The following is a 24,017-nucleotide window of genomic DNA, read 5'->3' as shown; positions in this document are numbered from 1 at the left end:
TGTGCTCTCTCTCTCTCTCTCTCTCTCTGACAAATAAATAAATAAAATCTTTAAAAAAAAAAAAAATCTCTAGGGGTGCCTGGGTGGCTCAGTGGGTTAAAGCCTCTGCCTTCAGCTCAGGTCATGATCCCAGGGTCCTGGGATCAAGCCCCACATCGGGCTCTCTGCTCTGCAGGGAGCCTGCTTCCTCTCTCTCTCTCTCTGCCTGCCTCTCTGCCTACTTGTGATCTCTGTCTGTCAAATAAATAAATAAATAAAAATCTTTATAAATAAAATCTCTATTCAAAAAAAATATTTTTAAAAATGGTATATGTACAAAATTTTTCACTGCCTTTTTTCTTTTCTTTTCTTTCGTTCTTTCGTTCATTCGTTCTTTCTTTTGTTCGTTCGTTCATTCTTTCTTTTTTTGTACAGCAAAAGACTACAAACATCCTTACTGTTCTTCAGTAGGGAAACTGATTAAATTTGGGTACATCCAGGCTCCAGAGTGGCTCAGTCAGTTAAGCAGCTGACTTTTGATCTCAACTCAGGTCTTGATCTCAGGGTCATGAGTTCAGGCTCCACGTTGAGTTCCATGCTGGGTGTGAAGCCTACCTAAAAAAAAATTAAATTAAATTTGGGTACCTCCATATAGTGAAAAACTGTGGTAAACTTTTTAAAAGTAAGAAAACACTTTACAGACTGACAGAATCTTCAATATTTTAATAAGAGCCAATCACAGTGGTATACATAGGAGGTAGTCTATTTACTTGCATACCCCCAAATATTTTACTAATGGCATTGGTTGCCTTCAGGGAAGAAAGTTGGTTGGCCAAGGGACAGAGATGGATATACTTTTGTACTTCTTGGATTCTGAGCTATGAGAATGTATTATCTAGTTAAGTAAAAATTTGAAAGGTAACATAAAACTGCTTAACTGAAATTTGACTTTTATAATTCTCAGAAAAGATTTACCATTTAGCTATGTCAGAATTCCAAGCTAAAATTTTTCAAAAATAAGAGGTTAAAACATTTTTTTCTCTCTGTTTTATGACCATAGGGAGTGTGCAGCAATCAGTTAACCGCAAACAGAGCTGGAAAGGTTCCAAAGAATCCTTAGTTCCTCAGAGACATGGCCCACCACTCGGCGAAAGCGTGGCCTATCGTTCTGAAAGTCCCAACTCGCAGACAGATGTAGGAAGACCTTTGTCAGGCTCTGGTATAACAGCTTTTGCTCAAGCTCACCCTAGCAATGGACAGAGAGTGAACCCCCCACCACCTCCTCAAGTAAGGAGTGTCACTCCTCCACCACCTCCTAGGGGCCAGACTCCTCCTCCAAGAGGTACAACTCCACCTCCCCCCTCATGGGAACCAAACTCTCAAACAAAGCGCTATTCTGGGAACATGGAATATGTAATCTCCAGAATCTCTCCTGTTCCACCTGGAGCCTGGCAGGAAGGCTATCCTCCCCCACCTCTGAACACAACCCCAATGAATCCTCCTAATCAGGGACAGAGAGGCATTAGTTCTGTCCCTGTTGGCAGACAACCAATCATCATGCAGAGTTCCAACAAATTTAACTTCCCAACAGGAAGACCTGGAATTCAGAATGGTAGTGGTCAGACTGATTTTATGATACACCAAAATGTCCCTCCTGGCACTGTGAATCGGCAGCCACCACCTCCGTATCCTCTGACCCCAGCTAATGGACAAAGCTCTTCTGCTTTACAAACAGGGGCATCTGCTGCTCCTTCATCATATACAAATGGAAATCTTCCCCAATCTATGATGGTGCCAAACAGAAATAGTCATAACATGGAACTTTATAACATGAATGCACCTGGACTGCAAACAACTTGGCCTCAGTCGTCTTCTGCTCCAGCCCAGTCGTCCCCAAGCAGTGGGCATGAAATCCCCACATGGCAACCTAACATACCAGTGAGGTCAAATTCCTTTAATAATCCATTAGGAAGTAGAGCAAGTCATCCTGCTAATTCTCAGCCTTCAGCTACAACAGTCACTGCTATTACACCTGCTCCTATTCAACAGCCTGTGAAAAGTATACGCGTATTGAAACCAGAGCTGCAGACTGCGTTAGCACCTACACACCCTTCTTGGATACCACAACCGATTCAAACAGTTCAACCTAGTCCTTTTTCTGAGAGTACCACTTCAAATATGACTGTTATGCCTCCGGTTGCTGAAGCTCCAAACTATCAAGGTCCTCCTCCACCTTATCCAAAACATCTGCTGCACCAGAACCCATCTGTTCCTTCATACGAATCAGTCAGTAAATCTAGCAAAGAGGATCAGGCGAGCATGCCCAAGGAAGATGAGAGTGAAAAAAGCTATGAAAATGTTGATAGTGGGGATAAGGAAAAGAAGCAGATTACGACTTCACCTATCACTGTTAGGAAAAACAAGAAAGATGAAGAGCGAAGGGAATCTCGTATTCAGAGTTACTCTCCTCAGGCATTTAAGTTTTTTATGGAGCAACATGTAGAAAATGTACTCAAATCTCATCAGCAACGTCTACATCGTAAAAAACAATTAGAGAATGAAATGATGCGGGTAAAACCTTTTAAAATGCCCATTTTTATGCTTGATCATGTATTCGCTTGTTGTTTATTTTAAAATATTGGTCCAATATTTTTCTTTCCTTCTATAGCTAATATATTATCATTGCTTACAAGTTAGTAAAGTATTTTTGATTATACCATTTTATTTTAGTATTTCAAGATTTACTCGGAATTTCCTGGAATAAAGTTCTAATTAAGAAAAATATAATTTATAGTGTGCTGTTTAGATGTACATAATCCCTTTATGTGGAAATAGGAGCAAGGGTTATTTTCTAGGTATTACGCATTATCTTTCAACATTTTAAAATAAGCTAGAAATATCTGGGTTCCCATCTCTTGCTAGCTATACTTATGAAACATTTGTTTCAACTTATAGTAGTTTTTGGGCCTTATTCATCGGGTTTATTCATCTGGTTGGTCCCATTAGAAAGTGTCAAAGACCTGTCCCTTCAATTGTTTCCTCTTCTAATTTCATTTTTATAATGTTCTGGAAAATGTGCTGAAATTTTTAAACTACTAAAAGGAGACCAGAATTAGTGCTCACTCATTTTAGATGAATCTGTGTTGTGATTCATATATATATATATATATATATATATATATATATATATATTCACTAGGTATTATGGTGGTACTATTATTGTTAATATATTTATCACATGTTTACAGTTCAAAGGTTGACTCCCAGTCATATATCTATCACTCAGAGTCTGGGAGGCTTAAATTTGTGAGGAAACTTACTCACGTAACTTGAGAGCTATTTTTTTAAGATAATTTTACTTAATCTAATTTTACAGTTATGTTATTCCTGTTATAAATTGAGCTTTCTTAGATGAGAAATACCATGATAATCTGTATGACCTACCCATATTTTAGCTCTTAGGATTTCTTACTAAAGTCTGTCTGTATGTATTTTCTTAGTTTATTTTTCCTTTTTCCTCTTTACTTTCACTAATAGCTGATTTAAACTTTTATGGTGTTGGAAGCTTTGCTGACTTCTGTAGCCTCCATTACTGTGTAGGCAAGTAAGATTTTAAGAGAAACAGTTTTAAGTCTGGCATGCCACCCTTTTAAAAAAAATTTTGCATGCAAATGTGCATTCTAACAGAAGCATGAGGTTGCTATATTCTAATTAGGCTTGCATTTCTAGAATAGACTCTTGTACTTCTTTAATCCCTTTTCTTTTTAAACCCTTAAATTAGTTCTTTATTGAACTAGACAAAAATAAACTTCCTTCTAAATACAGATAGTCCATGTCTACTCAGAAGTTGGCTTTTGTTTTTAATCTGCGTTTAATCTGGTATCTTCATAAGTCACATTGACTATTCTTTGAAATGTTCCAAAGTGCCTAAAAAGATAGCTTTTAATCAAACAAGGTGTCCTGTTTAAATAAGGTAGGAGAAAGCCTTTGCATTTTGCATTAGTGGTGGCTGTGAGTCCTACCCTCATTCTAATGCCTGAGAAAAATAAAAGAAAGATGAAAGGAAAGATGGACTATTGGGACACCTGGGTGGCTCAGTTGTTAAGCGTCTGCCTTCAGCTCAGGTCATGATCCCAGAGTCCTGGGATCGTGCCCCACATCAGGCTCCCTGCCCAGAGGGAAGCCTGCTTCTCCCTCCCCCACTCCTCGCTGCTTGTATTCCCTCTCTCGCTGTCTCTCTCTCTGTGTCAAATAAATAAATAAAATCTTTTAAAGAAGAAAAAAAAGATGGACTGTTAATGAGTGGTTAGGTTAGAGAAGACGTTCTTTTGTTCTTAATACATCAATTTTTTAGAACAAATAAATATGGACGGGAAGAGTTTTTTTTTTTTTCATGAAAGGTAAAATAGGAACACTAACCCTAGGCATTCACAAGAGAAGCATAAAATGAAGGCAGTCTAATCACATAATTTGGGATGAATATGCATGGAGAGATAGATGAGGATGCATGTTAACAGATGTTTGGTATTGCACATTGGGAACTTTTTGGGGACTGCATTAGAAAGCAGTTGAAAGCTGATCGTTGGTGTCATCTTCTTGCTCTCCACAGCAGAATCTGCATATATACTCACCTTTGTATATCCTGTTAACTGTCCCTTAAGCTGCACTTTTGATAATTAATTTTCCTTGAAGTATATTCTAGATTCCTAACATGCTTTATTAAAAATTATTATGCATTTAACCTTATATGCCTGAATTTTTTCCAAACTATTTTGTACTGTTTGGTGTAGAAGGTAATTCCTCATTTAACCTTTAGTTTATTTACCTAGGTTGGATTATCTCAAGATGCACAGGATCAAATGAGAAAGATGCTTTGCCAAAAAGAGTCTAATTACATCCGCCTAAAGAGGGCTAAAATGGACAAGTCTATGTTTGTGAAGATAAAGACACTAGGAATAGGAGCATTTGGTGAAGTCTGTCTAGCAAGAAAAGTAGATACTAAGGCTTTGTATGCAACAAAAACTCTCCGAAAGAAAGACGTTCTGCTTCGAAATCAAGTTGCTCATGTTAAAGCTGAGCGGGATATCCTGGCTGAAGCTGACAATGAATGGGTAGTTCGTCTGTATTATTCATTCCAAGATAAGGACAATTTATACTTTGTAATGGACTATATTCCTGGGGGTGATATGATGAGCCTATTAATTAGAATGGGCATCTTTCCAGAAAATCTGGCACGATTCTACATAGCAGAGCTTACCTGTGCAGTCGAAAGTGTTCATAAAATGGGTTTTATTCATAGAGATATTAAACCTGATAATATTTTGATTGATCGTGATGGTCATATTAAATTGACTGACTTCGGCCTCTGCACTGGCTTCAGATGGACACATGATTCTAAGTACTATCAGAGTGGTGAGTAAAATCATAAAATTTGTACATGCAATATGATTTATTAATGCAATAAGATATAAGATGGTATTATCACTGGGTAAAAGCCAGAAGTCCTGGTTTCAGGTCTTGACTGTTGGATAAATGTGAGTGAATCCTTTAGACATCTAGACTTATAAAATGAAAGAATATGTTAGTCAGTTATTTCTAAATACCATTAATATTTTTGAGTTAATCTCTATATTTTGTTAATTTGAAATATGCCAAACAAATAACATTTTAAAAATAATTTTGAAATGAAGCCCCATACCTGCCATTCAGCTTACAAACCAGGTTATCAGTATCTTTGAAGCCCATAAACGATCACTTCCCCTTTTCTCCCCCACAGGGGTAACCAGTATTTCAGAACTCTGTAATCAGTTTTTTCCTTTTCTTTATACTTTTTCCACATATGTCTGTAACAAACACTGTTATTTCATTTTGTCTACTCTTGCACCTTTATTTACATGTAATCATTCTATATGTATTCTTCTGTGTTCACTTCCTTTATATGTTTGAGGTTGATCTGTGTTACTGCATATAACTTCTGTTTTCACTATTATTTAGGATTCCATTATACAACTGTCACAAACTTATCTGAACACTTTGTATACACAATATCACTGTGATGCAGGATAAAGAAACTGAGGCTTATTTAGATGAAGTAACTTGCCCAAGGTCAGACAGAAAAGAAGTAATAAGGGCTAGGCTTTGAACCCAGGTTTGTCTGATTACAGGGCCCATGTTATTTCTTCTACACCACACTGCCTCACCAAGATCCCTTCAAAGCACTAATGGAAGTGTAAGTCGATCTAACGATTCTTGAATCTTACCATGACTAGGTTGTTTGCATACATTCTAACTTAAGGGTCACAGCAATCTTCTGAGGTAAGTCTTACCCTCCATACTTAAAGTGAACACAGTAAATTGACATTAAATGGATAGAACTGAGACACCTGAACCTGTCTCCCCAGATTCACCTGAATTACTTGGAGTTTTTCTTAAAAATATGATTCTTAGGCTCTATTCCAGTCTTCTGATTGAAAATATTCACTGGAGAGGAGAAATTATACATATTTTTTTAAAGTTTGCTTTTTATTTTTTATTTTTTTAAGTAGGCTCCACACCCCACATGGGGCTTAAACTCACAACCCTGAGTTGTATGGTCTACCAACTGAGCCAGCCAGGCGCCCCAAGAAATTGTATTTTAATCAAACATTCCCGATGATTGTTACAGTTAGGCTAATTTCCGATATATTTTTCTAGGTGATTTCATCAAGTCACGGCTTTAAATGCCGTCACATGTCAGTGACGTCCGGTTTTCTCTTTAGAAATAGCCTCTCCCGGGGCGCCTGGGTGGCTCAGTGGGTTAAGGCCTCTGCCTTCGGCTCAGGTCATGATCCCAGGGTCCCGGGATTGAGCCCCGCATCGGGCTCTCTGCTCAGCAGGGAGCCTGCTTCCTCCTCTCTCTGCCTGCTTGTGATCTCTGTCAAATAAATAAAATCTTTTTTTAAAAAAAATTAAATAAATAAATAGAAATAGCCTCTCCCTTTCGTGTGTGTGTGTGTGTGTGTGTGTGTGTGTGTGTGTGTGTGTTTAAGATTGATTTATTTATTTTAGAGAAGAGTGCACAAGTGTGGGGAGGGGCACAGGGAAAGAAGCTCCAGCAGACGCCCTGCTAAGCAGGGAGCTCAATGCGGGGCTTGATCCCAGGACCCTGAGATCATGACCTAAGCCTGAACCAAGAATCAGATGCTCAGCTGAGCCACTTAGGCACCCCATGTGTGTTTCTAATAGGCCTTTCAAACTTAACATTACCAGTAAACAACTCTTGATTTCTCCCTCTCCAGTTTTACCCATTTTAGTAAATTGTATTATCACCACCCACTTAGTTGTCCTTGATTCTTTTTCTTCCACACCCTTTATATCCAATAAATCCTGCTTATTCCACCTCTAAAAATACCTTGGATCTATTCACTTTTCTCTATCTCCACTGTTACCATCATAGTCCAAGCTTAACTGCAATAGCCTCTGAATTGGTCTCTTTATACTTGTCCTTCCTATAATCTATTCTCTACACAGTTGTTAGTGTTCTTTTTAAAACATAAATCAGATCCTGTCATTCTCTTCCTTCAAACTCCAGTATCTTCTCACTGTATTTGGAGTAAAAGGCAAATAATTTCTTTTGCTCGTAAAACCCAGGTACACTGGCTCCCACTCCGTTGTCTACCATTCTATCCTTTACTAATCGCACTGGTCTTTTCTCTGTTACTGTTTCTGTGTAGAATACCTTGCCCTGGTTTTCAAATGGTTGAGTCTTTTTTGTTTTTTACAAATGTCACCTCAGTTAGTCTTCCTGAGCCACCCTGGTACATGTGTCGTATCATCCCATCTTGATTCTCCGAATGGGATGCATCACTCTGTTTCTTATATATGTATCTTTTGTGTTTGTCCCATACAAAGAAGCTACCTGAGAGAAGAACCCTGTCTTTCTTATTTATTATCATTTGTTAAGTGAATGAAACACTGATCTAATTTGTTTGAGACTTTGTTCAGGTTAGTAATGGGGAGCAATCTGAATAACAGATTCCTGATCCTGCCTACTCATGATTTTCATTATCATCATTTAACATTGAGTAAATTACTGAATCTTATGCTAATTTTTCTTAGCTTAAAACCTGTCCTGTTGCTATTTCAGAGCACAGGCTCTAGTCAGTAATAAATATCATCAGTGATATGGCATACATTGTGTCTTAGTTTGTTGCAAGAAAAGAGTGTTGTTAACTCTAAGCCACGATGTTAAAAGATTAAACAAGCTTTTGGTACACTATTGTTCTTGTTTTGCTAACCTCTTTACTACACAGGTGACCATTCACGGCAGGATAGTATGGATTTCAGTAATGAATGGGGTGACCCCTCTAACTGTCGATGTGGAGATAGATTGAAGCCACTAGAGCGGCGAGCGGCACGTCAACACCAGCGATGTCTTGCACATTCATTGGTTGGGACTCCCAATTACATTGCACCTGAAGTATTGTTACGAACAGGTAAAACATTAGTTTCATAATATCTCAATAGCCAGCTGAAACTTAAATTAATTAGCATGTGGCTTATTTTTCAGGTTTATAATAAAAATATTAATTTATTTTTATATTAATAAAATATAATAAATAAATATAACATAAATATATATTTAACATATAAAATAAATATAAATATTAATTTCTACAGCATAAGTTGGTGATTTATTATTAATTTTGATTGTATTCTGAGCATTTTTTAAAAGGTTTATGAATGACTATAACTTTGGTATCTTATATTAGGCTATACACAGTTATGTGACTGGTGGAGTGTTGGTGTAATTCTTTTTGAAATGTTGGTGGGACAGCCTCCTTTCTTGGCACAAACACCATTAGAAACACAAATGAAGGTAAGATATAGAATCTGTACCAAAGAATTGTCACAAAGTCCCTATATCCCAAACCTTTAGCAGTCCTCTACTTAGAGCATCTTCATCTGGAATTTAAGAATGAGCTTGAGGGGCGCCTGGGTGGCTCAGTGGGTTAAGCCGCTGCCTTCGGCTCGGGTCATGATCTCAGAGTCCTGGGATCGAGCCCCACATCGGGCTCTCTGCTCAGCAGGGAGCCTGCTTCCTCCTCTCTCTCTGCCTGCCTCTCTGCCTGCTTGTGATCTCTCTGTCAAATAAATAAATAAAATCTTTAAAAAAAAAAAAAAAAGAATGAGCTTGTAAGGGGGCTGCTGGCTGGCTGGGTTGATAGAGCATGTGACTCTTGATCTTGGGGTCATGAGTTTGTGAGTTCAAGCCCCCATTGGGGTAGAGTCATTTAAAAAAAATGAACGTGTAAGGTTATAGGAAGCCACGAAAAAATTCCACAGGTGAACTCCACTCTGCATCATCCCACTGTTTTCATATTGTTATATTCCCCCTCACTGCTTCTCATGGAAGTCTTTAGTACTGTTTGCAGATTTATTCTAAATTATTTTTTGTCACCTTCTGGCTCCTGGCTTTGTTTCCTTTCATGGACATTTACCCCCAAACTACAAACAAAGTATGTATCTTCACTTGAAATTACCTCTGGCACTTAAATGAGAAGTTGTCCTCAATTTGGATTATAAACAATCCCATTATAAACCCTTCAGTGGTTCCCATGTCCATGGATTAAAATCCAGATTTCCCCTCTTTTCCTTTGTCCATACCATTCCCTCTGTCTGGAATGTCCTCTTCCTTTCTTCCCCATCTTCCACAACATTCCCCGCTTCTTTAAACCTAGTTAACTCCTAAACGAACTCATTCTTAACCATTCTTTGAGTATCTTGAAGTTATGTCTTCTATGATGCTTCCCCCTAAGTTGTAACTACTTCTTTCATTGCATTTAATTTACTATATTTAAAACTTCTGCGGGCACTGAGTATCTGTTGGTTAAGTGTCCAGCTCTTGGTATCAGCTCAGGTCTCGATCTCAGGGTTGTGGTTTGAGCCCACATTGGGCTCATGCTGGGTGTGAAGTCTACATAAAAATAAATAAAATAAGATGAGATAAAATAAAAATAACTTGCTTTAGATTTTTTCTTTTATTTAAAGTTTTTTTTGTTTTGTTTTGTTTTTTAGGATTTTATTAATTAGAGAGCATGAGTGGCGGTTGGGAAGAGGGACAGGGAGAAGCAGACTCCCTGTTGAGCAGGGAAGCCTGATGTGTGGCTCAGTCCCAGGACCCTGGGATCATGACCTGAGCCAAAGACAGATGCCTAATCAGTTGAGCCACCCAGGTGCCCCTATTTATTTTAGAGAGAGAGTACAAACTGGGGGCAAGGGGCGGGGGGGTTGGGCAAAGAGAATCCCAAGCAGACTCCGGTGCTGAGCCTGGAGCCCAGCACGGGGCTCAGTCCCAAGACCCTGAGATCATGACCTGAGCCAAAATCAAGAGTTGGTTGCCTAACCAACTGAGCCACCAGACACTCCTAGATTTCTTTTAGTATAGGTCTCTCGGTAATGCATTCCTTCAGGTTTAGTTCAGATTACTTTGTCTGAAAGTGTCTTCATTTTACCTTCTTTTTAATATATATATAATGCATATATATGCATATATTTACACATATATATGCATATATATACATATGTAAAAATGTGTGTGTGTGTGTGTGTGTGTGTGTGTGTGTGTGTGTGTGTGTCTGTAAAAATTGAATGCTTTCTCCTTAAAATCAAGAACAAGGATGGGGCACTTGGGTGGCACCGTCAGTTAAGCATCTGATTTTTGGTTTCAGCTCAGGTCATGATCTCAGGTCCTGGGATCAAGCCTCGCATTGGACTCCATGCTCAGCATGGTGTCTGCTTCAGATTCTGTCTCCCCCTCCCCCCGCACTCCTCTCTCTCTCTCTAAAATAAATAAATAAAAACTTTAAAAAAATAAAAGAGCAAGGAAAGGATATCTGTGGTTTTTTTGTTTTTGTTTAAGATTTTACCCACTTATTAGAGTGAGAGCAAGCACAAGCAGGGGGAGCAGCAGGGAGAGGGAGAAGCAGGCTCGCTGCAGAGCAGGGAGTTTGATACAGGCTCAGTCCCAAGACCCTTGGATCATGTCCTGAGCTGAAGGCAGATGCTTAGCCAACTGAGCCACCCAGGTGCCTCCTCCCTTGGACTTTTTTTTTTTTTTTTAAGATTCTATTTATTTATTTCAAACACAGAGATCACAAGTCAGAGATCACAAGTAGGCAGAGAGATAGGCAGAGAGAGCGGGGGGGAAGCAGACTCCCTTCTGAGCAGAGAGCCTGATGCGGGGCTTGATCCCAGGACCCTGGGATCATTACCTGAGCTGAAGGCAGAGGCTTTAACCCACTGAGCCACCCAGGCACCCCTCCCTGGGATTTTCTACGTAGAAAATTATGTTGTCATCTCTGAATAGGGGAAGTTTTTCTTTCTGTATAATCTGTACGCCTTTTAATTCTTTTGTTGCTATATTACACTGGCTAAGACTTCTAGAACTATGCTTAATAAGACTGGTAAGAACAGATATCCTTGGGGCTTGTGCTCTCTTTGTCAAAATAAATAAATAAAATCTTTAAAAAACAAAAAAAGAAAGAAAAAGAAAATCCTAGGGAATTTATGAAAAAAACCCATAGAACTACTAAGTGAATTTAGCAAGGTTGTAGGATATAAGGGTATAATACATACAAATCTATTATATTTCTATATTCAAGCAATACATGACTAGAAACTGAAATTTAAAAGCTGTAACATTTATAGAAACTTCCCCAAATTGAAATATGTAGGTATAAATTTAATAAAACATGAGTAAGATTTGTATGCTGAAAGCTACAAACTCTGATGAAAGAAAATCAAGAAAGATCTTCATAAATACAGACATGTGCCATGTTGATAGATTGAAGGACTCAACATAGTAAAGCTATCACTTATCTCCAAAATAAATCATCTATAGATTTAATTCTCTTCTAATTTTTGTAGATATAGATGAGCCAATTCTAAAATGTATATGGTGGACAAAGGAATTAGAATAATGAAAACTGATTTTTAGAAGAACAACAAAGGGGCTGCCTGGGTGACTCAGTTAAGCATCTGACTCTTGATCTCAGCTCAGGTCTTGATCTCAAGGTTGTGAGTTCAAGCCCCAAATTGTGTTCCACACTGGACATGGAGCCTACCTAAAAATAAATACTTATTATGTAATATTAATATTTATGTAATATTATCATTTAATATTTATTTAAATAGAAAATAAGAAGAAAGAGGAATCAACTACTTGATTTTAAGACTTACTGTGAGGTTACAGGGGTGCCTGGGTGGCTCAGTGGGTTAAAGCCTCTGCCTTCAGCTCAGGTCATGGTCTCAGGGTCCTGGGATCAAGCCCCGAATCGGGCTCTCTGCTCAGTGGGGAGCCTGCTTCCCCCTCTCTCTCTGCCTGCCTCTCTGCCTACTTGTGATCTCTGTCGAATAAATAAATAAAATCTTTAAAAAAAAAAAAAAGACTTACTGTGAGGTTACAGTAATCCAGACAGGGTAATATTGGCAGAAGGACACAAATATAGATCCATGGAATAGGATAGAGAATGGAGAAATAGAATCGCCCAAATATGACCATTTGATCTTTGACAAAGGTGCAGGTGGAGAAGGAATAGTATTTCAATAAATGATATAGGAAAAATTGGTCAGCCATATACAGAGTACTGAAACTCAATGTAAACTTCATCCTTACACAAAGATTAACTCAAAATGGATCATTGATCTAGAGATAAAATGTAAAGCTATAATACTTTAGAAGAAAACATAGGTGAAAATCTTTATGGCCTAGGGTTAGGTGAAGAATACTTAGAAATGACACCAAGGGGCACCTGGGTAGCTCAGTGGGTTAAAGCCTCTGCCTTCGGCTCAGGTCATGATCCCAGGGTCCTGGGATCAAGCCTGGCATCGGGCTCTCTGCTCAGCGGGGAGCCTGCTTCCTCCTCTCTCTCTACCTGTCTCTCTTCCTGCTTGTGATCTCTGTCTGTCAAAAAAAAAAAAAGAAAGAAAGAAAGAAAGAAAAGAAATGACACCAAATTCATGATCCATACAAGAAAAAGTTGAGAAATTGGAATTCATCAACACTTCAATAAAACTTTCAGTATACAGAACACACAGTCAAGGGTGCCTAGGTGGCCCAGTCAGTTGAGCGTCTGACTCTTGGTTTCAGCTCAGGTCATGATCCTCAGGATCAAGCTTGGTATCGGGCTCCAATCTCAGCACAGAATCTGATGGAAATTCTTTCCCCTTTCCTCTCCCTCTGCTCTTTCCTCTCCTCTTCCCGCCCACCTCCCCTGCCAGGCATGCATGTGCATGGTCATGCATGCCCTTTCTCAAATAAATAAATAAATAAAGTCTTTAAAACTAAACAAAACACAATCAAGACAATGAGGATAAGCTACAGCTTGGGAGAACATATTTGCAGATCACATTTCCCACAAAGGGCTTGTCTCTAGACTATAAAAAGAATTTTCAAAACTCAGTAGTAACAAATATTTCTTCATTACCTACTACCTTCTTTCTCTTACTCTTTCTTTTCTTTCTTTCCTTCCTCCCTCCCATTCTCCCTCATTCTGTTTTATTCAAAACCAGGACATTTTTTTTTTAAGATTTTATTTATTCGGGGCACCTGGGTGGCTCAGTTGGTTAAGCAACTGACTTTGGCTCAGGTCATGATCCTGGAGTCCTGGGATCAAGTCCCACATCAGGCTCCCTGCTTAGCAGGGAGTCTGCCTCTCCCGCTGACCTCTCTCCTCTTATGCTCTCTCTCTCTCTCTCATCCTCTCTCTCTGTCTCTCTCAAATAAATAAATAAAATCTTTTTAAACAAGATTTTATTTATTCACTTAGAGAGGCAGAGAGAGCATAAGCAGGGGGATAGACAGAGGGAGAGGGAGAAGCAGGCTCCCCGCCTGGGAGCCTGATGTGGAGCTCAATCCCAGGATTCCAGGATCATGACCTGAGCTGAAGGCAACCATCTGAGCCACCCAGGCATCCCCAGAAGAAATACTTATTGAACATCCTTAAATTATGTGCCAGGCAACTTGCCAAGCACTGAGAAATACAAAGACAAAACATGGTCTATAGCCTTATGGAATTTTATCTCTGGTAGAAGGACACAGACATAAATACGTATCACAAAGTAGTAGAGATACTATGATACCAGTAACGTAGAATGGGAGGCAGAGTAGAAATAATCATTTTTGCCGTAAGTGGAAGAGCTTAACAGGGGAATTAAACTTACAGTGATGAGTCTTGTAATGTGAGTATAAGTTGCATCGAGAGGAGAGAATGGGAAGAAAGGTTATTTCCCACCACTGATTCATTCATGATTAAAGGTAAGGAAGGTGAAATACAATACGATTTATTTTTAAAGATGCAGATAGTCTGGTAAAACTTTTTGGTATAAAACTTGGAGGAAATTTTTGTTTTTCTTATTTATCTCTTCCCTCCTAATTTCTAAAAATCCTCTTTAAAGGTTATCAACTGGCAAACATCTCTTCACATCCCACCTCAAGCTAAACTGAGTCCTGAAGCATCTGATCTTATTATTAAACTTTGCCGAGGACCAGAAGATCGCTTAGGCAAGAATGGGGCTGATGAAATAAAAGCACATCCATTTTTTAAAACAATTGATTTCTCCAGTGACCTGAGACAGCAGTCTGCTTCATACATTCCTAAAATCACACACCCAACAGATACATCAAATTTTGATCCTGTTGATCCTGATAAGTTATGGAGTGATGATAATGAGGAAGAAAATGTAAATGACACTCTCAACGGATGGTATAAAAATGGAAAGCACCCTGAACATGCTTTCTATGAATTTACCTTTCGGAGGTTTTTTGATGACAATGGCTACCCGTATAATTATCCAAAGCCTATTGAATATGAATATATTAATTCACAAGGCTCAGAGCAACAGTCAGATGAAGATGATCAGCACACAGGCTCAGAAATCAAAAATCGCGATCTAGTGTATGTTTAACACACTAGGAAATTGTTGTAATGAGGATTTGCAAAAAGACCTTAAACGCAGAGTTTTTTGAGGCTCTGAGAGTAAAATTATGCAAATGTGACAGAGCTGTGTATGAGTGCTCTGTGTACAATATCTTATGTTCCTAAATTATGGAAAAATTTTTTTAAATGTTAATTTATTCCAGTCTTTTTAATCAGTAATTTAGAAAAAAATCATAATAAAGTAAATTATGAACTGAATATTATAGTCAGTTCTTGGTACTTAAAGTACTTAAAATAAAAAAAATAGTGCTTTGTTTAAAAAGGAGAAGCCTGGTATCTATATGTACATACACTAAATAATTAAAAAAAAAAAAAAAACAGAGTTTTTGAAATTTTTTTGAAAGACAGTTTTAGTTTTATCTTGCTTTAACCAAATATGAAATGTATCCCACATTCACAGAGTTTTGTTCTTCTTTTAACCCCCATAACCTTGTTTTTGGTATAAATAAGCTGTAGAAATTAAGCCATTATGGTGAAGAGTGTTCCCGGGCTAATGATAACCTGATAATTTACATCTTAGAACTGAGAAATACAGGGTTGAAATAAGTATGTTCATCAGAAGAAAAAATAATGCAGATTATCTGGTTTGTTTGTTTTCCCCCTCTGTGGAATATTTACTCTTCTAGCATTTATTTCTCAAGAATTACTGGCTTTAAAAGAAGCAGAGCACTACCATTTTTCTTTATATACTGGTATTTTTAATGCTGCTTCTAGTTTTTAAAAGGGAATAAAGTTGCCATAAGTCAAAATTTACAGTACTGAATGCTAGCATCCTTCATATTTTTCCTTCAGTTTTTTTTAAAGTTTCCACCATCCTAAGCAGAGAGATTAATTTCAGTTTCATATGAAACTTTAATTAGAAAAATTATTTGTGGGTACTCACTAGAAAAGTACTTTTTCTGTATAGTGACAGTTTTGGTTATGTCATCAGTAATGTTATATGTTTCCTCTTTCAAACAGTGCTGTATATATGGACTGTTAAGGCAAAGGAAATCTGGCTGTTTGACCATATTTTACCTATGGGCAGATTAACTGGTGAAAAGATTATTATTTAAATCCTAATTGAGTGGCCTTTAGTAATTAGAAAAAATTACATAGTAGTCTTAATAGAAAATTCAAATCCTCCTAACTTAATTTAAGGTTAAATAATATGTTTTTCAGCATGCCTATTATATATAATGCTTAGGTGTTAAGAACTCTTATGGTTTCAAACCAAAATACATTTAGCTTCTCTTTTAGGAAGGGGAAAAGGGCTCTATTCTGCCGTAAGTAAAATTTGTATTTTACTTCTTTTTCTTTAAGTTCCACTGATAGGGAATTGTTTTATCAAAATTTTATATTTCTGGATAAGAAGAGGCATAATTTTAGTGATTTTCAAACTAATGGAAAAAAGCTAGTGGAAGTCTCACATATGTAAGTAAAATTAAAGGCAAACCTGTTCTATTTGAATTGGGGCTGGCAATGAAGACTTACTAGCTCAAACTTCAAATGTTTCTCTGGGTGTTCCTCTCAGAGCTCAGCTTGTAAACCATGGGTCTTTGGGGTTCATTGGTTTTTTGAGAATCTGGTGAAAGGTGGGGACTCTTCCCAGAAAAACACACATCAACACACACATATAGAATGCTACATGCAGTCTTAGGAATTCTGGACATGTTGAAAACTTCATAAACTTGGTTATGGACCTCTGTCCTAGAAGAACACTGATATATTAAACTAAGAACTTTGCTCTAAATTTACTGATTAGTACTCAGATTCACACATCTTGTGTAAACACTGATAATTTGTGATGGAAAAAAGTCTGTACCGTGTGATAAGATACCCTTAGGAATGCCTCTCTTGCTGGTACAGCACTAAGACATTTTAAACATACTCTTGAGAGCACTGAAATAGACGTTTGGCTTGTTAAGGCTTGATACAGGAATATTTCTGAAGGACTTCTAATCAGAGAGTTGAAAGAAAGGGCACCAGAATGATTTGACAGTCTCCACTTCATGGAACATTTGATTAGTGCTATAAAATCCTATGCCAGACAAAGTAGTTCAAGAATTTTTAGCTCAGTACTCAAATTTTAAGATATCCCTCTGGCTCTTTGGGTTTTCTCAGATTTATTGAAATTTCCATTTGGTTGTTTTTACTTCTGGATTGTGATGCAGTGCCGTACAAAACCAACTTTGTTAGTTTTATGTTGTAGGAATACTAAGGTGCTGTCTCCTCTCCCTCCCTCCCTCCCCACAAAATATGTGTTGACACTACAAATTCTGTGTTCTTTTAAAATTTTCTTTGACAACGTAAGCTTTTTCTGTTCATGTAAAGCAGTGTACAAGCCTTTGCTGTCTGCACTTTTAACAGTTTGGATATACTTATTAGCTCTCTTATTCCCAAACCATATCCAGTTCTTCTAGCACAGAATCTGGTGTTTCCTGGCCAGAAAGATGAGAACAACATGAAAAAATCTATATGCTTTCAATTGAAATAGAATGAAAACGTTGGCTATACGTGTTTTCTTTTTCAGATTATTTTCCCACTTAATAAAAAACTTGCTGTCTTTCTTATACTTATCCCCTTTTTATGTATATCAATAGTATTTATGAAATGTGTTCTATAATTATGTAATTGTAGATACTATTATGTATTGTCTGGTGACATTCCAAGGCAGGCCCTGTTGCTGTATCTTTTCTACTTTATTTGTAATAGGAACTATAGAATGTATGACTAAGAAGTCACTTTGAGATTGACTTTTTTAAAAAAGTTATTACCTTCTGCTGTTGCAAAGTGCAAAACTGTGAGTGGAAATGTTTTATTCTGACTTAATAATATGTTAGAAATTAGAGAATACAGTGGGAAGAGTTTTAGATATTGCTGCTGCTGTTACCTAAGGTACTTTAGAAATTTTTCTTTAATAAGCAAAAATAAACAAAAATCCCTTTGGTATTTAAAGTGAAACATTTATTTAGCCTGTTTGTTTTAATCTAAAGCGAAAAGTAATTTGGGTCAACATATTGGTATATTTGTAAAGCGCCTTAATATATCCCTTTGTGGAAGGCATTATCCCACAGTTTACTTTTATATTGTATTGTGTATATAAGTATTTTGTATTAAAGTTGAATCAATACAACACTACAGTTTTATAAAATAATGCTTTGTTAGGAAAAGGAATTACGGCTTTGCAATATATCTAAATTGTTTTGCATACTTCTGAATGTAGTAGATATGAATAATCAGCCTGTGTTTTTAATGACTTTATTTGTATTTTCCCAACCATTTTCTCTAGTGTCATATTTGCTGGGATAATAATAAAAAAAAAATTCAGATCTTTCAGTTGTGTGTGGAAAGCTATCAAAGCACTTAATGTATGTTGATTTTCATTTTTAAAAGTGTATTTTAATGTTTATTCTTAGAAAATTTATGATTAAAAATTCAGTGTTTTAGAATGAGAATATATATAACTAATGATAACAGGATTAATGCAAACTGAGTAGAGTTAGTGTAACCCAGTAAAATGTTTTCATTTTACCCAACGTAAGTACAGTAACTATTTCATGTTAAAGGCTTCCTTTAGATTAGCAGAGATTTAAATCTTTCTAATTATCAGACTCATTTCATATCATTTGAGTCTGCTTTAAAATTTTAAAATAGGTGGTTGTTGGCTAATCTGTTTTCCTTTATTTACAACCCTTTATCATATACTGATGCTACATCTTAAATCAACTTTACACGGATGAACACATTTTTAGTTTTGTCTTATTTTTTTTCCTTTTTCAAGCATTACCATCATTCTTAATCTCCTTTATCCTCTTGTTTGCACTTCCTATAAAATTATATTTGTTCTTCTTGAGGCTGTTGTATAGCTGATGCAAGTTGCATTATTCCCGTGATTCATTATACTACACTGTAGGCCCACATCTGGCATGCTTGTGACTCTACTTTGTTATGCCAAACACACACAACACACAAAAAATGCATCTGCTTATGTGTGTGAAGGGTAGAGGAAAGATGTCAAATTTATGTCTGATACATAAGGCAGTTATTGTCATCCCTAATATCTTGTCTTTCCTTCTCCCTACTTAAGATCCAGAGATTCTAAACATACTGCTGGATTCAGAATCTGGGTGGAACTTTGAGTTGTTTCCGCCTGAAGAAGGTTTAAATTTGTTCTGTGGTGAGAAAGGGGTTCTCATGAGTCCTTAGTGCCCAGAGTGGTTGACCAATAACATAGGCTGCTCTTGTTCCCAGCGTCCATTCTCTCATTCTTTTCTGAATAGAGCCCCCATCCCTGTCCACATTTTGACTGCGCTGCTAGAGCCCATGTTTCTCATATTCTCTTGTAATTAGGTGTGGCCACATGACTAAGTTTTGGCCCTTGGGATATGAGCATATGTGATATACACTTGAAGTTGATGTCGCTTGCCCTCCACTTGCTCTTTCCTTCTTCCCCACAGGATGGAACATGGACAGAGTGGTGACTTTCTTTGACCATGAAAACTAGGGAAAACACCTTAGGGGTGGTGGGTCAACAAAAGGAGTAGAACGTAGTTACCTGAGGCGCCTGGGTGGCTTAATCAGTTTAACTTCTGACTACAGCTCAGGTCACGATCTCAGGGTCTGGTGATTGAGGTCTGCCTCTGGCTACAGCAGGGAGTTTGCTTGTCCTTCTCCATCCACCACCCCCGCCAACACACCCCGCTCGTGTTCTCTCTCTCATAGATAAATAAAATCTTTAAAAAAAAAAAAAAGGAACCTGGTTACCTGAAAGATTGTGTGGTGTGCGGCTGTCTGTCCAGGCTGGACTAATAAATTGTAGAATGTTAGAGAAAAGGAAAACAAGCAAAACTGTGTGTGTGTACAAATCCCCATTTCTTACTGTTGTTGAACTTGTACCCTAATTAGTATAGAATTTATATTACTGTTTAATTTGATTTGCAAAACAATTTGAGGAGGTCATTTTGTACTTTGATCATCTCCCAGGCAACCAATCATGAAACTCAGTTACTTTACCTTGTACATTTTTCTTCAGTTCATCATCTTCAGCCCCACTGTTACTACTCTGGTTGAGGCCCTCATCAGCTCTTGCCTGAATTACTGCAGTAACTTTCTTTTTAAGTTTTATTTATTTGTTTGAGAGAAAAAGAGAGCGAGCATGAGAGGAGAGAGGTCAGCGGGAGAAGCAGACTTCCTGCTGAGCAGGGAGTCCAATGCGGAACTCATTCCAGGACTCCAGGATCAGGACCTGAGCTGAAGGCAGTCACTCAACCAACTGAGCCACCCAAGTGCCCACTGCAATAACTTTCTATTTGATTTAATTCTGGTCCTTCAAGTTCATTAGCTAAACTAGCATCCACATGACCTACTTGAAAGATAACTGGATTCTGTTTCTACTATGACCAAGTAAGCTCCTAAACAACTGACTTAACCCTTGTAGAACTATTGTAAATTCTGGGGAAAATACAAAAACAGCCACTTCTAAAGATAACTGAGTAGAACCAAGAACAGGCAGATCTGGATGGAAGTCAACACTTGAAAGAGAGGAATAGCACTGGATGAGTATCTAATTTTCATGGTATCTTGCCTGAGAAAACCCCAAATCTCTAGCTGAATCATTTGCCACATATCTGTGGGGAAGAATCCAAGCATCCTAAGAACAAAAGAATTAAACTGGCATTTGAGGTGCTGCCCAACAGAAAGCAAATCAAATCAAGTTAATTGTCTGTTTAACCACAAAACAAACACCTCCAGAGATACATCACAGATTTAAACCAGAGTATAACATAACATATCCAATATCAAGGATACACTTCAAAATTACCTGTCACACAGAAATACAAAAATATGACCTAGTCTCAAAAGAATATAACAGTGGGGGGAAAAAAAGTGGAGACCAACTGCAAGAGCCTATTCCAACATAAGGAATTGCCAAAGATAGTACAATGGCTCTTAAACTGCATAGTGATGGGGCGCATGGGTGGCTCCCGTTAAGTGTCTGCCTTCAGCTCAGATCATGATCTCAGGATCCTGGGATCGAGCCCCACATTGGCTCTCAGCTCAGCTGGGAGTCTGCTTAGCCTCTGACTCTCCCTCTGCATCTTCCCCAAAATAAATAAGTAAAATCTTAAAAAAAATAAACACAATGATGTAAAGAAAAATATTCTCATAGCAAATGTTAAATAGGAAGTCCCAGTAAGAAAATAGAAGCTGTAAGAACCAAAAAGGAATGTCCTTTGAAGACAAACTGGCAGAATATGAGAAAACCCATGAAAGAGCCAATAAATTGGATTATTTAATTGCATGTATAATACCTCTGGAAGGTAATTAATGAATGATGTCATTGATTATCTCTGATGATGGGAACTGGATTTCTAGGGTGGCAAGAAAGACTTCTCACTATATAACCTTTTGTATCATTTGAATTTTGAACCATATGAATACATAAAGTGGAAATAAAAGCAAAAATCTTTAGGTTCAAGTGGAGGACTTGGGTGTAGACAAAGGAAGCTATGCTTTCGTTGATGTGGAAGGCAAAAACCAAAGGGGTGGGCCACCCGGGTGGCTCAGTCATTGGGCATCAGCCTTTGGCTTGGGTCATGATCCCAGTGTCCCGGGATCGAGCCCCATACTGGGCTCCCTGCTCAGCGAGGAGCCTGCTGCTCCCTCTCCAGCTTCCTGTGCTGTGTTCCCTATCTTCCTGTCTCTCTCTGTCATAAATAAAATCTTTTAAAAAAAAAAAAAGGCAAGTGTGAAGTAGAGATATGTAAGTTGGAGGGTAAAAGTATTGTGATTAGATTTAGCTGCATATAAAACCCAAAACAATCACTGCTTAGACATACAATATCTGGAGTTGGCAGTCCACAGCAGGTATGAATGGCAGCTGCTCATAGCCAACACCTCGTCTGTTCAATTCTGCTACTTTCATCATACGGCTTATATCCTAAGGGTGACATATCAGTTGTTGGCTGCTTATACTCCACCCATCTTTTCCCTGTTCTCACCTGGTAGAAAGAGGGGACGGTGAGAAGGGGGTAAGAGAGAGTTTCAGGACCTCTCCCGTAAAGTATCTTCCTGAAAGTTCTACGTAACACTTCCACTGGCCAGAATTTAGATCCATGGCCACACCTAGATGCATGAGAGTCTGGAAATGTAGTCCTTATTCCAGATGGCCCAATTTCATCAAGCTTAGTTCTGTTACTAAGAAAATGAGTATTTGGTGGCCAGATGGCAGTCTCTGCCACAAGGAGCAAGTTGAGGGAATTTCAGTCTGATAGCTTCCATTTTCTCCTAGGGTGGAGACACCGTGATTTGCTGAAAGGGCAGAAATGGGTAGTGGCTTGAGGGAAGTGGTTAAAGTCTGAAAATAACTAATGTGAAGAGAGTGGGAGAGAGAACTGAGATGGAATATGTAGAAAAATATATTTCAGGTGGGTTGGAAGTTACACAATTGTGCTGCATTAATATTCATGGTGGTGTGATTCCCCGCCGCCACCCCCACCTCCGTAGCATTCAGCAGTCTGGGAGTAGCAGGACAGTGATGGAAGCTATTATTTAGGAAGAATGTATGTAATAAGCTTAATGAACAACACTGGGGATCTGCCCCAGTTTGTTACTACAAATATTGTGACATAATCTAAAAATTCAGCAATTCGGGGCACCTGGGTGGCTCAGTCATTAAAAATTCAGCAATTCTTACTCATGGTTAAAATTTTCTTGTTTTATATATGCTCTGTACTTAAGAGATGGCTCAAATTTGTGAAGTATATAGACAAGGACTGCCTGATACAATCGACCAGGTGAGTAAAATTAATAAATTGGTTTTGAAAGTCCTTTTAGATTTCTCTGATGAGATGTAAATTCTTAAAATTTAAATTTAATAGATAAAACAATAAACTTGGAGTTATTTTTTGGTATAAGGGGGTTTATACTCCCATTAAAAAAAAAATCTTGTTTGAAACCTAGAGGTAGGAGCTACTACAGCTTAGTGTAGTTTCCCTAACTGGTACTACTAAGGAAGAAACGAACTAGTGAATGTAAACCATTCTTTGGAGAGGTTTTTTGTTTTTTGTTTCTTGTGGTTTTTTTTAAGAAGTCTCTAGTTCTTTTTTTTTTTTTTTAAGATTTTATTTATTTATTTGACAGAGATCACAAGTATGCAGAGAGGCAGGCAGAGAGAGAGAAGGAAGCAGGCTCCCTGCTGAGCAGAGAGCCCGATGCAGGGCTCCGTCCCAGGACCCTGGGATCATGACCTGAGCCGAAGGCAGAGGCTTTAACCCACTGAGCCACCCAGGCGCCCCTGGAGGTTTTTTTACTTTAAAATTCAACTTCATCGAGGTATGACTTATGCACAATAAAATGCATCCATTTTATGTTTTCTATTTGAAGAGTTTTAATAAATATATACATTTGTATAACCACTACCGTAATTGAGGTATGTAACATTTCCATCACCTCAAAACCTTTCCTCATGCCTCTGAGAAGTCTAATCATTTTCCTCCCTCCTCCCGCCCTTAATTCAGCCTCAAGCAAACACTGATCTGCTTTTTGTTACTATAAATTATTTTTGCCTGTTCTAGAATTTCATATACATGGAATTATATAATATGCATTCATTTTGTTTTGAGAAGTTTTTGTTTTGTTTTGTTTTAGGATAGATTTTAGAGAGTGAGTGCGAGGAGTGAGGAGGGGCAAAGGGAGAGAGAGAATCCGGTTCCACCCTGGACCCTGAAGTCATGACCTGAGCTGAAACCAAGAGAGTCTGCTGCTTAACCACTGGGCCACTCAGGCACCTCTGTTTTGAGAAGTTTTAAAAGTACAAATGGGCTTTATAATTCATCATACCTTTGTACACATACAAAAGGTGAAGTTTGATTCAGCCTAAGTAGGATAATTAATCTGTACATCCCTGAATTTTTTATTTTTCTTATTTTTATTTATTTGTTTATTTATCTATTCATTTTTTTTTTTTAGCTGTACTAATTACAATTTCCTTTGCTCCATTACAATGGAGTTCCTGTCCACCATAGCAAAACTATTATTTTCTACTTAGGCGAGAATTTTACAAGACTTTAAGCAACA

General features: G+C 37.8%; 1 protein-coding gene across 1 annotated transcript in view; it reads left to right on the top strand.

Annotated features, from left to right (window-relative positions):
• The window catches only part of LOC111147624 (large tumor suppressor kinase 1), a 52,043-nt gene extending 33,768 nt beyond the window's left edge, over nucleotides 1–18,275 (top strand). The window contains exons 4-8 of the mRNA XM_022503802.1: nucleotides 1,040–2,550; nucleotides 4,809–5,391; nucleotides 8,271–8,453; nucleotides 8,730–8,836; nucleotides 14,416–18,275. Coding sequence (XP_022359510.1) covers nucleotides 1,040–2,550; nucleotides 4,809–5,391; nucleotides 8,271–8,453; nucleotides 8,730–8,836; nucleotides 14,416–14,925 — 2,894 coding nt within the window. The 3' untranslated portion in view covers nucleotides 14,926–18,275. The remainder of the gene's footprint in view (nucleotides 1–1,039; nucleotides 2,551–4,808; nucleotides 5,392–8,270; nucleotides 8,454–8,729; nucleotides 8,837–14,415) is intronic.
• The last annotated feature ends 5,742 nt before the right edge of the window (nucleotides 18,276–24,017 follow it).

This window comes from Enhydra lutris, unplaced genomic scaffold (genome assembly GCF_002288905.1).
Source record: "Enhydra lutris kenyoni isolate GAN:26980312 unplaced genomic scaffold, ASM228890v2 scaffoldscaffold17, whole genome shotgun sequence".
NCBI lineage: Eukaryota > Metazoa > Chordata > Mammalia > Carnivora > Mustelidae > Enhydra > Enhydra lutris.
This window is presented reverse-complemented; position numbering and strand designations above follow the sequence as displayed.